General features: G+C 44.2%; 1 protein-coding gene across 6 annotated transcripts in view; it reads right to left on the reverse strand.

Annotated features, from left to right (window-relative positions):
* Positions 1 to 12562, reverse strand: part of LOC138300185 (deleted in malignant brain tumors 1 protein-like) — a 499499-nt gene that overhangs the window by 377877 nt on the left and 109060 nt on the right. For all 6 annotated transcript variants that reach the window (XM_069239172.1, XM_069239171.1, XM_069239174.1 and 3 more), the window contains one exon: positions 10616 to 10657. In XM_069239172.1, coding sequence (XP_069095273.1) covers positions 10616 to 10657 — 42 coding nt within the window. The remainder of the gene's footprint in view (positions 1 to 10615; positions 10658 to 12562) is intronic.

Consider the following 12562-nt stretch of genomic DNA (forward strand, 5'->3'; position numbering starts at 1 on the left):
GGGAAGTGTCCCTTCCAGACGAAAGTGGTCAATGTAGTGGGTGTAGCCACCCAAAGGTAGGTGCCCCATTGGACACTACCAGGTTCCCTCTAAAACATCCTCTAAAACCCTTAGGCCAGATTATCAGCTTGAAGGACACAAGAAGACCAGCACCAAGGAGATCCAAGGCACGAGAACTCTGGACCTGCTGCAGAAAGAATAGGTGCCAAACCGTGCCTGTTTCACCCAGGACCCGACAATCGCTGCTGTGGAGAAGCTGGACACTGGGACTGGCCTCAGGAACCCCAGAGGACCTCCAGGTTTCAACAACAGCCGAAGAACTCCCTCCAGAGTGGAGGTACCACTCTGCAACACAGAAGAAACCAGCAACCCAGTGAGGGTCACTGACTGGCCCATAACTCCTGAACTGGAGGTTGCAGCCACACCTGACAACATACTGATGACCGTGAGGACAAATCCTGCAAGTATGCCAAGTTTTGTTGCACTGCACACTCCAGTGGTCAAACCATCCCAATACTCTGGGTACTGGTCAGCTGATGTCAGACACCAGGAAAACCAGCCTCCATAAGGCTGAAAAAGGAGGAAGCCGCAGTTGAGGGACTTCAGGAACACCCAGGACCTTCCACAAGTGTACCCCCGTTATCCTTCTAATGACCCTTGAACCAATTTACCTCAAGCTGCAAAGGGCATCCTTGCACACAGCTCCGGACTCACCAATTCGCTCTGCACAAGGCCACCCTGTGCCCTGCAACGAAGAACCTGCTGTGCCCTAAGGGTCCCCCACCCCTCACAACCTTGACATTCTAATGGGACCCCAAGGAACCACTTCTAAACTTAGGTGCACAGTGCTTTTCCAAGTGGTCCCTCGCAGTGGCCCTGCAACAGCTCCAGAGACTTTTCATCACTGATCCTGCCGGAACTGGGAACCACCCAAACTTCTCCAGCAGGCACAGTGTGCCCACTGATGACCTCAACCAACCTACAAAAGAGGAACTTAGTAACTCAACTGTAAGAGTTTATATGTATTTTTTTTTAAGGTGACTTTCCATTGATTCCTGTGGTGCGTAATTATGCACAAAAATACTATTTTCCTTAAACTTCAAAATTCCATATCTCAACAAGTACTTAACCAATTTAGATAATCTTGGTCTTAAAACTGAAATACAAATCTGAAGTATGTTTATAAATTGGTCTCAAGTTATTCTTTTGAATTTGTGAGTTGCATGATTGATACTGTGAATACGACAAATACTTTGTACTTCTCCAAGATTGGCCTAACTGCTCGACCAAGATACCTTAAAAGTTAGAGCAGTAGGTGATCTAATTATTACCTCTGTAAACCAATGTGTGGTTGCCTTAACCCTCTGCATATTGTGCCCAGCTTTGCACACTACATAGGGGGCCAGCCTCCTACAATTTCTATGCTTATACTTAGTCAAATCTTACTCAAAATCTTCAGCTGTACAAAAATGGAGGCTGTAGTCAACAAGAGTTCCAGGAGGCCAGATACCCCTTTGCCAAAGGACACCTGAATATGATTTGGTGCTATGGAGAAGACCATAGTGGAAGCTGTGGCAAAGTAAGGCTGACTGGCAGTTTTTAGCTAAAATTGATCTAAGTCCCAAGTATTGGATTTTGACTATCTGGGCACATTTGTGACAAGACAGCCAAGGGTCCAGGACTGGAGGGGCACCACCTGGGGGGTAAGGACTCATTGAGGCAGGATACAGGTGTGGGTTCAAGATAGTTTGAGCCTGTTCTGTACTTAAAGCTCTGATCCGGAGGAGACTGCAGACTGGCCTTTGGAGTTTAGCAGCAGAACAGGACTCAAAGGACAGGGCAGGCATCTGAGGGTTCAATGCTAACTAGAGGTAGCAGAGCAGTCCTTCATGTTTGCAAGGCAGTCTTTTGAAGTACCCAGCAGGCTACAGCAGCAGGCAGTCTTCTTAGAGTCCTTACAAAGGTACAGAAAGTAAAGTGAAGAGTGGGTCTGAGATGGTGCTGGATTAAACACGGCAGAGGTCCCTAGGCAGTCCAAATTTCAGGGCCCCCCTCTCAAATTATCTCCTAATACAATTTAAATTTTACCAACCAACAATTTTAATAAACCACTTTTATTACACAAAATTAAACATTACACGCACATAGTTTGCACTACATTTGTTTTACAATCTGACAGCTGACAGGTGATGAGCTTTTAAGCAACAAACAGTTATGTGAATCTGATGTCTATGGTTTATCTACTTTAAGTTGTTAATGGGTACATTACATTAATACAGTATTTTCTCTATAGAGTCTTTAATTTAAAGTTTTCATTTCTTGGGGTTGATTCATTTTTCTCTATCTTTTGGAAACAATTTAAAAAAGCTTGATTATAATTTTCTTTCAAAATCAAATGGCGGCTCCTTTGACATAGGAGAAAATTCAACAGGAATTATTTTTAAGTGGTTGGAGTTTCTGACTTCCCCTTCCCTGGTTCCAAGCTGGATGCATGAACAATACAAGGATGAGAAGTCCTTTGTGTGAAGACCTATTAAGTGGCAAATGGGGCTGTGCCCATCTCTGTCCAACCATCCTCGCAGTTGATGGCCCATCCAGGCACACCTAATCCCTCTATTGGGAGGAAGAAACAAAGCAGAACTGTCAGCTAGACCCAGGCATGTGACATAACAATAGGCCTCAGCCACCAAATAGTTAAGGCAGGAAAATGCCAACTTTCTAAAAGAGGAAGTTTAATAATTATTAATTAAAATCCGACTTTACTGTTCAAGAAGATTTCTAATTACAATCTCTCAGACACCAAAAAATAAAAGTCTACCTATTAATAATCAAAGGTTAGCACTTATTGAATGTAATAAGGCAACCCAATGCTACCCTATGGGAGACAAATGCTGAACAGTAGTGAAAATTAATTTAACCGTGTTTCCACTCTCAGGCCATGCAAAACGTCCTGCCCTATGTGCTATCTAGGGTCAAACTTAGGAGTAACTTATATGCAATAAAATGGGAGCTAAAGCCTTGACAGGGGGGCTATGTTGCCAAGTCGAATTGTCAGTTTAAAACTTCATTCAAGCTGTAATGGTAGACCTGGGACATGTTTCATGGGGCTACTTAAGTGGGTGTCAAAATATGTGCTGCATGCCAATTAGTAAAAATAACAAAAACAACAGATAATGGACGGAATGCAGCGCAAATCAAACATTCACCCCCAGTCACAGACGTGGGTTTAATCCATCAGTTTTTTGCTTGCCATGCCATTCCAGTTTGGACCCAGCCATATCCAAATCAGTCTTGACCCTGTTCCCCATGCCCGAAATGCCAGGTCAGGTCCTCCCTGGACAAGAAAAAAAGCATCCTGGGACCAGTTTCAGGGTACCACTCTTCATCAGCCAGGCTGGTTTGAATCTGGTGGCATACCAAACATGGGACCAACATCTGGGCATAACCTTCCCACTTGAGGTGACAAAAACAAAAACAAAAACAACCAATGATGGACAGAATGCAGAGCAAATCAAACATTTACCCCCAGTCACAGATCTGGGTTTAATCCATCCGTTTTTTTGCTTGCCATGCCATTCCAGTTTGGACCCAGCCCTATGCAAATCAGTCTTGACCCTGTTCCCCATGGGAACAGTCCAGCCCGAACTGCCAGGCCAGGTCCTCTCTGGACCAGAAAAAAAAATCCTGGGACCGGTTTCAGTGCATCATCCTTCATCAGCTAGGCTAGATTGAATCTAGAGGCATAGCAAGCAAGGGACCCACGTCTGGGCATACCCTTCCCACTTGTTGCAACAAAAGCAAAAACAACAGATGATGGACGGAATGCAGTGCAAATCAAATATTCACCTTTGTTCACAAATCTGTGTTTAATCCATCAGTTTTTTTGCTTGCCATGCCATTCCAGTTTGGACCCAGCCATAAGCAAATCAGTCTTAACTCTGTCTTAAGCCTGAATTGCCAGACCAGGTGCTCCCTGGATCAGAAAAAAGCATCCTGGGACCGGTTTCAGGGTACCACCCTTCATCAGCCAGACTAGCTTGAATCTGTTGGCATAGCAAGCACGGGACCCATGTCTGGGCATACCCTTCCCACTTGGGGTCACAAAAGCAAAAACAACAGATGGTGGACGGAATGCAGAGCAAATCAAACATCCACCCCCAGTAACAGATCTGGGTTTAATCCATCAGTTATTTTGCTTGCCATGCCATTACTGTTTGGACCCAGCCATGTGCAAATCAGTCTTGACCCTTCCCCATGGGAACAGTCCAGCCCAAACTGTCAGGCCAGGTCCTCCCTGGATCAGAAAAAAGCATCCTGGGACCGGTTTCAGGGTATCACCCTTCATCAGCCAGGCAAGCTGGAATCTGGTGGCATAGCAAGCATGGTACCCACGTCTGAGCATACGCTTCCCACTTGGGCCGACAAAAGCAAAAACAACAGATGATGGATGGAATGCGGAGCAAATCAAACATGCACCCCCAGTCACAGATCTGTGTTTAATCCATCAGAATTTTTGCTTGCCATGCCATTCCAGCTTGGTCTATTAGTAGCATTTAATGCATAAGCAAGACATGGCTTTATGGTGTATCACTATACTAGGGAATTTTAAATAAAATAAATATGCAAACCAGGTGTAAGCCTATTCTACCCATTTTTGGGGAGAGAGAACGAGCACTTTAACATTGGTAACAGTGATAAAGTGCACAGTGCCCTTAAGCCAACAAAACTAATTTCAGCAAATTCTGCCACTCCAAGACTGGCAGATCTAACACCCCTCCAATCTAATAAACTGCACCACACACCACTGTATGACATGCCACTCCACTCTACTGTACGACACTCCACTCTTCGCCACTTGACTTAATACTACTCCACTCTATGCCACTCTACTCCACTCTATGCTTTTCCACCCTATGGCACTCCACTCTACCCCACTCCAGGCTATCCCACTCTACACCAGTCTACACCACTCCACTCTTTGCCATTCTATTTTACTGTCTGCCATTCAACTCTGTGCCACTCCACTCTACGCTATTTATATCTACACCACTCCACTCTATTCCACCCCAATCTATGCCACTCTATGCTATTCTGGGATTGCAGAAAAATAACACTGCCTGGATGTTGGCCTGGGTCCCTGTTCTATCACCCAAATCAGGGAAGTACACCAAGGTATTGATTATTCTCCCCTGGATTTAGGCTGGTAGGGGGTCGTGTTGGACTTTTTAGTTTATGCATGGTCATCCCCAATCTTTTTGCCTCCTGCCTCCTATTTTTTCTGACCTGTTGCTGTTGGCTTATGAACTCTGAGCACTTTACCACTGCTAACCAGTGCTAAAGTGCATATGCTCTCTGTGTAAATTGTACTTTTGATTGGTTTATCCATGATTGGCATATTTGATTTACTAGTAAGTACCTAGAAAAGTGCACTAGAGGTGCCAGGGCCTGTAAATCAAATGCTACTAGTGGGCCTGCAGCACTGGTTGTGCCACCCAAATAAGTAGCTCTGTAATCATGTCTCAGATGCGCAGTTTTAACTGTAAGTTCGACTTGCCAAGTGTACCCACTCGCCAGGCCTAAACCTTCCCTTTTCTTACATGTGAGACGCCCCTAAGGTAGCCTTAGGTAGCCCCAAGGGCAGGGTGCAGTGTATGGTTAAGGTAGGAGATATAGTAATGTGTTATATATGTCCTGACAGTGAAATATCGCTAAATTCGTTTTTCACTGTTGCAAGGCCTGTCCCTCTCATAGGTTAACATGAGGGCTACCTTTAAATATGATTAACGTGTAGATTCCCTTTGGGAGCAGATAGACATGTGGAGTTGCGGTCTCTGAGCTCACAATTTAAAAATACATTTTTTAGTAAAGTTAATTTTGAGATTGTGTGTTTGAAAATACCACTTTTAGGAAGTGAGCATTTTCCTGCTTATAACATTTCTGTGACTGTTTGTGGATTCCCTGTCTGGGTCAGTTTGACAGTTGGGATGGTTGCACCCCTCACTAGACAGTGACACAAAGGGAGCTGAGGTGTAGTCTGCATTTCGCGATGAGCCATCTGTGCTAGAAGGGAGGAGAGGAGTGGTCACTCACACCTGAAAGGGTTGTGCCTGCCCTCACACAATGCAGTCTCCAACCCCCTGGTGAGTGTCTGGGGCCTGGCCTGGGCAAGACAGGATTTCACAATCAAAAGAGACTTTGCTTTGAAGTAGGCCTACTTCAAAGGAGACAATGGTTTAGAAGAAGGGCACCCAAAACCACAGAGTTTAGAACACTTCTGGAAACCAAGAGGAATCTCTGCCTGCAGAAGAGCTGAAGAGCTGTGGAAGAAGAGCTGCCCTGCCTGTGACTGTGCTTTGTGGAGCTATCCTGCAGTTACTGCTTCTGCCAGAGTAAGAGGGCAAAGACTGGACTTTGTGTGCCTTCCATCTTGTGAAGATCTCCAAGGGCTTGATTTAGAGCGTGCCTCCTGTTGTTTGAAGTCTCAGAGACAGCAAAGATTTCTCTCTGCCAGCACCTAGAGTCTCTGGAGAGACTCCTACTCTGCCAAGTGGTGCCCATCCAGTTCCTGCGACCCTGAAAGGAGAAGCTGACAGCCTAAGAGGAAGAAATCCACGCACAGGATGCCGTGTGGGGAAAAGACCGACGCAACTCCGTTCTGCGGCTGAAAAATCGACGCGGCGCCGGCTTTGCGGCTGAAAATCGATGCTCGCCTGCAATTTGACCCGAAGATCGAGCATGGAGCGGGAGATTTGATGTGCAGCATCGCTGACGGAGGCTGATGATATCCCAACCCGCGCTGCGTGGTTTTCGGATCATCGTGCGGCTGGATTTCCGAAGCCAACACCGCTGGGCGTGTGAAAACATCACAAGGCCTGCCCGGACCCGGTAGTGCTGACCGGATCGATGCATCGCTTTCCTGCAGAGAGAAGAAATGACACGCCCGACCCGACGAAAGGAGAAACAACGCAAGCTCTCACTCATGAGTGCAATCAACACATCACAAGCTCTTTTTGATGCACACTCACCCATGCGGGGTTATTTTTGACGCACCCAAGGTACATTTTCATGCTAACAGTGTTAGTGTGTGTTCAAAACTACATGAAGAATCTTTTTGCTTTTTAATTGATAACTTGACTTGTGTATTGTGGATTTTTGAAATTTTGGTCTTGTTTTGTTTACATAAATATTCTCTATTTTCTAAATCTGTGTTATATAATTTTGTAGTGTTTTCATTAAGTTACTGTGTGTGTTGGTTCAAATACTTTACACCTAGCACTCTGAAGTTAAGCCTACTGCTCGTGCCAAGCTACCAAGGGGGTAAGTAAGCAGGGGTTAGCTGAGGGTGATTCTCTTTTACCCTGACTAGAGTGAGGGTCCTTGCTTGGACACCTAACTGCCAACCAAAGACCCCATTTCTAACACTGCAGTTATGTTTTATTTATTATTGTCAATCAATCATGATTTGTAAAGAGCCGCTAATCACCTGACAGGGTAGCCAGGCACTCACAGGTCTCCGAGGCTCATTCTAACAGGAGAAAGCATGCAAAAATAGGAAAAAAAACATGGGAAAAGCAGTGGAAACAAAGGGAAAGCAAGGAAAAGGCACTCATAAAACAGGGAAAAAAGCAAGGAGAAAGCAGTCAAAATAGGGGAAAAGCAAGGAGAAGGCACTAAAAAATCAAGAGAAAAAGTAAGGAGAAAGCATTGAAAATGAGGGAAGAGCAAGGTAAAGGTCCTCAGGAAATGGGGAAAAAAGTAAGGAAAAACAGTGAAACAAGGGAAAAGCAAGGAGAAGGCACTCAAAAAATGAGGGAAAAAAGAAGACAGGAGCAATGCAGCAGCATGGGGAGAGCTGGAACTGAGATTTGCTCAATGGGGTCATGCTGCAGTCTCCATTAAGTAGGTCTTGGGAGGAGGGAGGGGTGCTGGGAGGCAGTGCGGGGGCTAGAGAGGAGGCAGGAAATGCCGGCAGGAGCGGCAATGAGGGAAAAATAAGGAGAAGGCACCCAAAAAGAGGTGGAAAAGTAAGGAGAAAGCAGTGAAAATGAGAGAAAAGAAAGAAGGCACTTAAAAATGGGAGTGAAAGCAAGGAGAAAGCAGTCAAAACGAAGGAAGAGCAAAGAGAATGCACTCAGAAATAGGAGAAAAAGCAAGGATAAAGCAGTGAAAATGAGGGAGGGATAGGATATTACACTCATAAAATGTTGAAATCAAGGGAAAAGCAGTGAAAACAAAGGAAGAGCAAGGAAAAAACAGTGAAATTAGAAAAATGACAAGGCGAAAGCAGTGGAGACTAGGGGAAAACAAGGAGAAGGCATTTAAAAAAACAGAGAAAAGGCAAGGAAAAAGCAGTGAAAATGGGGTAAAAGCAAGGAGAAGGCACTCAAACAAATGGGGGGAGCAAGGAGAAGACAGGAGCAAGAGCAATGCAGCAGCATGGGGAGAGCTGGGTCAGGTACATGCTCAATTAAGTTGGCTGCGGTCTCCACTACGAATGGGCTTTGGTGGAGGGAGAGGCACTGGAAGGCCAGTTGGCAAGGGGGAGCGGCAATGAGGGAAAAACAAGGAGGAGGCACTCAAAAAACAGGGGAAAAAGTAAGGAGAAAGCAGTAAAAATTAGGGAAAAGCAAGGGGAAAATGCTCAAAAAATGGAGAAAACAGTGAAAATGAAGGCAGAGCCAGGAGAGGGAACTCCTGAAACAGAGGGAAACGCAAGGAAAAAGCAGTGAAAATGAGGAGAGAGAAAGGAGAAAACAGTAAAAATGACGGAAAAGCAAGGAGAAGGCACTCAAAAATGGGAAAAGGCAAGAGGAAAGCAGTGAAAGTGAGGTAAAAGCAAGGAGAAGGCACTAAAAAAATGTGAGGAAAAGCAAGGAGGCAGCAGTGAAAACAAGGGAAAAGCAAGGAGAAGACATAAAAACAGGTGGAAAGCAAGGAGAAAGCAGTGAAAACAAGGGAAAAGCAAGGAGAAGTCACTCAAAAACAGGGGAAAAAGCAAGGAGAAAGCCATGAAAATAAGGAAAGAGCAAGGAGAAGGCACTCAAAAAGCAGGGGAAAAAACAAGCAGAACGCAATGAAAACGAGATATATATCTGTGTGTGGGGGGTGCATATGTGTATTTACACACACACACACACACACACACACACACACACATACACACACACAAAACACTGGCTATAGCCAGTGTGTGGTTATGGTTAGGTTACAGATTTCATTTCAAAGCCATCTTTTGTTTTCTTAATAACGTTCCAAGAAGCCCACAAATCTGCCAGATACTTCCCTATAAAAAACGTAAACTGACTAGGGATTGACATGACATGTTTTGCAGATACAAATGCATAAAACCTGGCTTGGATGTACAACTTTACTTAAGGAAGTACTTTTGCTTGCTGGTGTAAGCTGCTCAGTAGTGTTCGTGAAGCTGATGTTACAAAAATGTGTTAGGTGAGCTGTAAAAAGGTTTAAAAGATTCTCAATGGATTCGCAAACCCACACAGCATTCATGAATTTAATTTAAAGAAAGTAAAGGACCGCCATTGCACGAGGGAGCTTTTTGTCTATTGTCCATTGGAGATTGACAAATCCAGCAAAACATTCACAAATCTGACATGCTCTGATTGGTGCCCATCACAGAGAAATTTCTATTCTGAAAACTATTACTCAACATGCTGTACCAATCACCGAGTTGAGAAAAATAAAAACGCAAACGTCATACGAGTGTACGGTGAGGCTACCCTGACCCACAGGCCTGTGAGGGTGGAGCCTCAAGGGACCCTTCTGCATTAGATCCTACATTTAAAGAAATATTTGTATTGTATGATTCATGAATCCCAGACTCTTTTGCTTGCCCCATAGATCCAGCCCCAGAATCACAAAAAAAATGTTTTTAAAAAAAGTTTGTCACACTACAGCTTTCTTGTCTGACTCCTACTGCAGGGATACTGCAAAGGGCGTAACCATAGGTCAGAACATGTGCTAATAAGTGCACATCCTCAGGGCGTTCATACAAAGCCTTCAATTTAGCCAGGTCCTGCAGCCAATCCCTGTTGAGCACAGCTCAGGTGTTGGCCATCTTCATGGTTTGAAATTTGGATGTCATTAAAACATAGAAATTGACTGAAACGATACAGTGTAAATGTGTTGTAGAATGTAATGTTTCTAAGACCTTCACGTATGTTTAAAAAAAAAAAACTCTGAATTTCATTAGCATCACATTCTGAATGTGAGTTATGGTTCACATACGAGTTGTCTGAGTTATGGATTGCGGTGCTAACCATAGTTTCCGAATTTCGGTGGTTTTTAAATTGCAATTCATTACCATAACTGTACTTTAATTAACCTCTTGTTTACAACCCCTTTTCTTTTTCACTTTTTACCATTCATTGCGAGTAATTTTAATAGCTATTATTCACCACTGTTTTCAGGTAGCTACTGTCTCCAATAAAGTCTAAGGGTGTTCTGGCACAGCCACCCCAGAAGTTCCTGCATAAGTGATAGTGTGGGAATGAGACTGCAACTATACATAATCAGCATAACAGTCCCACAACCAAATGCTAAAACCTTGTCATATAGAAAAGAAATGTAGTCACCCAACAACAAATATAGTACTTACGATTTTCAGTGGTGTAGCCCCATCTCATGGCTTTCATCTGATCTGTTAATGCAAAAAACAGTGTTATGTTGTTATGACAAGATAATTGGTGGAGGCGGTGGAAAAGAAACAAGATTCATTTCTAAACAGGAGAGGGATTATGATGTACATTTTCATGGAATGGCATGCAGAAGAGCCACTCATTTTTCTAGAGAGGGTGAGATGGAGCCATCAGAAAACTTTGGAGGACAGAAGAGTTTAGGGGGAGATCTATGGAGCTGGGACGGATTTAAACAGAGAGAGTAAGTCAGTTACATGACCACTGTTTATATCTCCATGCATCGTGTGACTACAGGGAGATGTTCCTGTGTTAACCTTGGAACATTTTTTCTGACCACTGGGTAGGAGAGAGTGTGATTTTAAAAAAATATTTGACTGTGTCTACCATCACTGTGTTTTCCACTTCTGTGTGCTGTGCAATACGTTTTGTTCTGTCTCGTCATTATGTTTTACCGAACACAGTATGTATGTAATGTAAAATGGACATGAAGGATGCTCTCTGATTAAGCGTGTTATCAGACCACAGGTGAGGGCATTAGTTCAAGAGGGGGTCACTTGAGAAGGTGAAAAAACGCATGTGCTTCATCACTCTTGATGTGCAGTGTGTATTCTGGGTTTAGTGTTTGGAATGAGAAATACTGCAGAAATTGATGTTTGCTCTTAGATTTTTTTCCTTATGCCGGGTCATCCCTAATCTTTTGCCTCCTGCCTCCTAATGTTTCTGACCTGTTGTTGTTGGCTTTTAAACTCTGAGCACTTTACCACTGCTAACCAGTGCTAAATTGCATATGCTCTCTGTGTAAATTGTATTGTTGATTGTTTTTTCCATGACTGCCATATTTGATTTACTAGTAGGTTCCTAGTACAGTGCACTAGAGGTGCTCAGAACCCGTAAATCAAATGCTACTAGTGGGTCTGCAGCACTGGTTGTGCCACCCACATTAATAGGCCTGTAAACATGGCTCAGACGTGCCACTGTAGTGTCTGGGTGTGCAGATTTTAAACTGCCAATTTGACTTGGCAAGTGCACCCACTTGCCAGGCCTAAACCTTCCTTTTTCTTAAATGTAAGGCACCCCTAAGGTAGGGCCTAGGTAGCCCCATGGGCAGCGTGCAGTGTATGGTTAAGGTAGGACATATACTAATGTATTTTATATGTCCTAACAGTGAAATACTGCCAAATTCGTTTTAACTGTTGCAAGGCCTATCCTTCTCATAGGTTAAAAGGGGGGGCTACCTTTAAATATGATTAAAGTGTAGATTTCCTTTGGGAGCGGATAGACATGTAGAGTTTGGGGTCTTTGAGCTCACAATTTAAAAATACATCTTTTAGCAAAGTTGATTTTAAGATTGTGTGTTTAAAAATGCCACTTATAGAAAGTGGGCATTTTGTTGCCCAAACCATTCTGTGACTCTGCCTGTTTGTGGATTCCCTGTCTGGGCCAGTTTGACAGTTCGGCTGTTTGCACTTTTCTCCAGACAGTGTCACAAAGGGAGCTGGGGTGTAGCCTGCATATCCTGATGAGCCATCTCTGCTAGGAGGGAGGGGAGGAGTAGTCACTTACACCTGAAAGGGCTGTACCTGCCCTCACACAGTGCAGTCTCCAAACCCCTGGTGTGTGTCTGGGGCCTGGCCTGAGCAAGGCAGGATTTCACAAACAAGAGAGACTTTCCTTTGAAGTAAGCCTACTTCAAAGGCCAAAATGGGTATAAGAAGGGCACCCAAAACCACAGACTTTAGATCACTTCTGGAAACCAAGAGAAACCTCTGCCTGGAGAAGAGCTGAGGAAGAAGAGCTGCCCTGCCTGTGCTTTGTGGAGCTATCCTGCAGCTGCTTCTTCTGCCTGGTGAATGGGGACAAAGACTGGACTTTTTTGTGCATTCCTGCTTGTGAATAAATCTCCAAGG

Source organism: Pleurodeles waltl, chromosome 6 (assembly GCF_031143425.1).
Source record: "Pleurodeles waltl isolate 20211129_DDA chromosome 6, aPleWal1.hap1.20221129, whole genome shotgun sequence".
Taxonomy (NCBI): Eukaryota; Metazoa; Chordata; class Amphibia; order Caudata; family Salamandridae; genus Pleurodeles; species Pleurodeles waltl.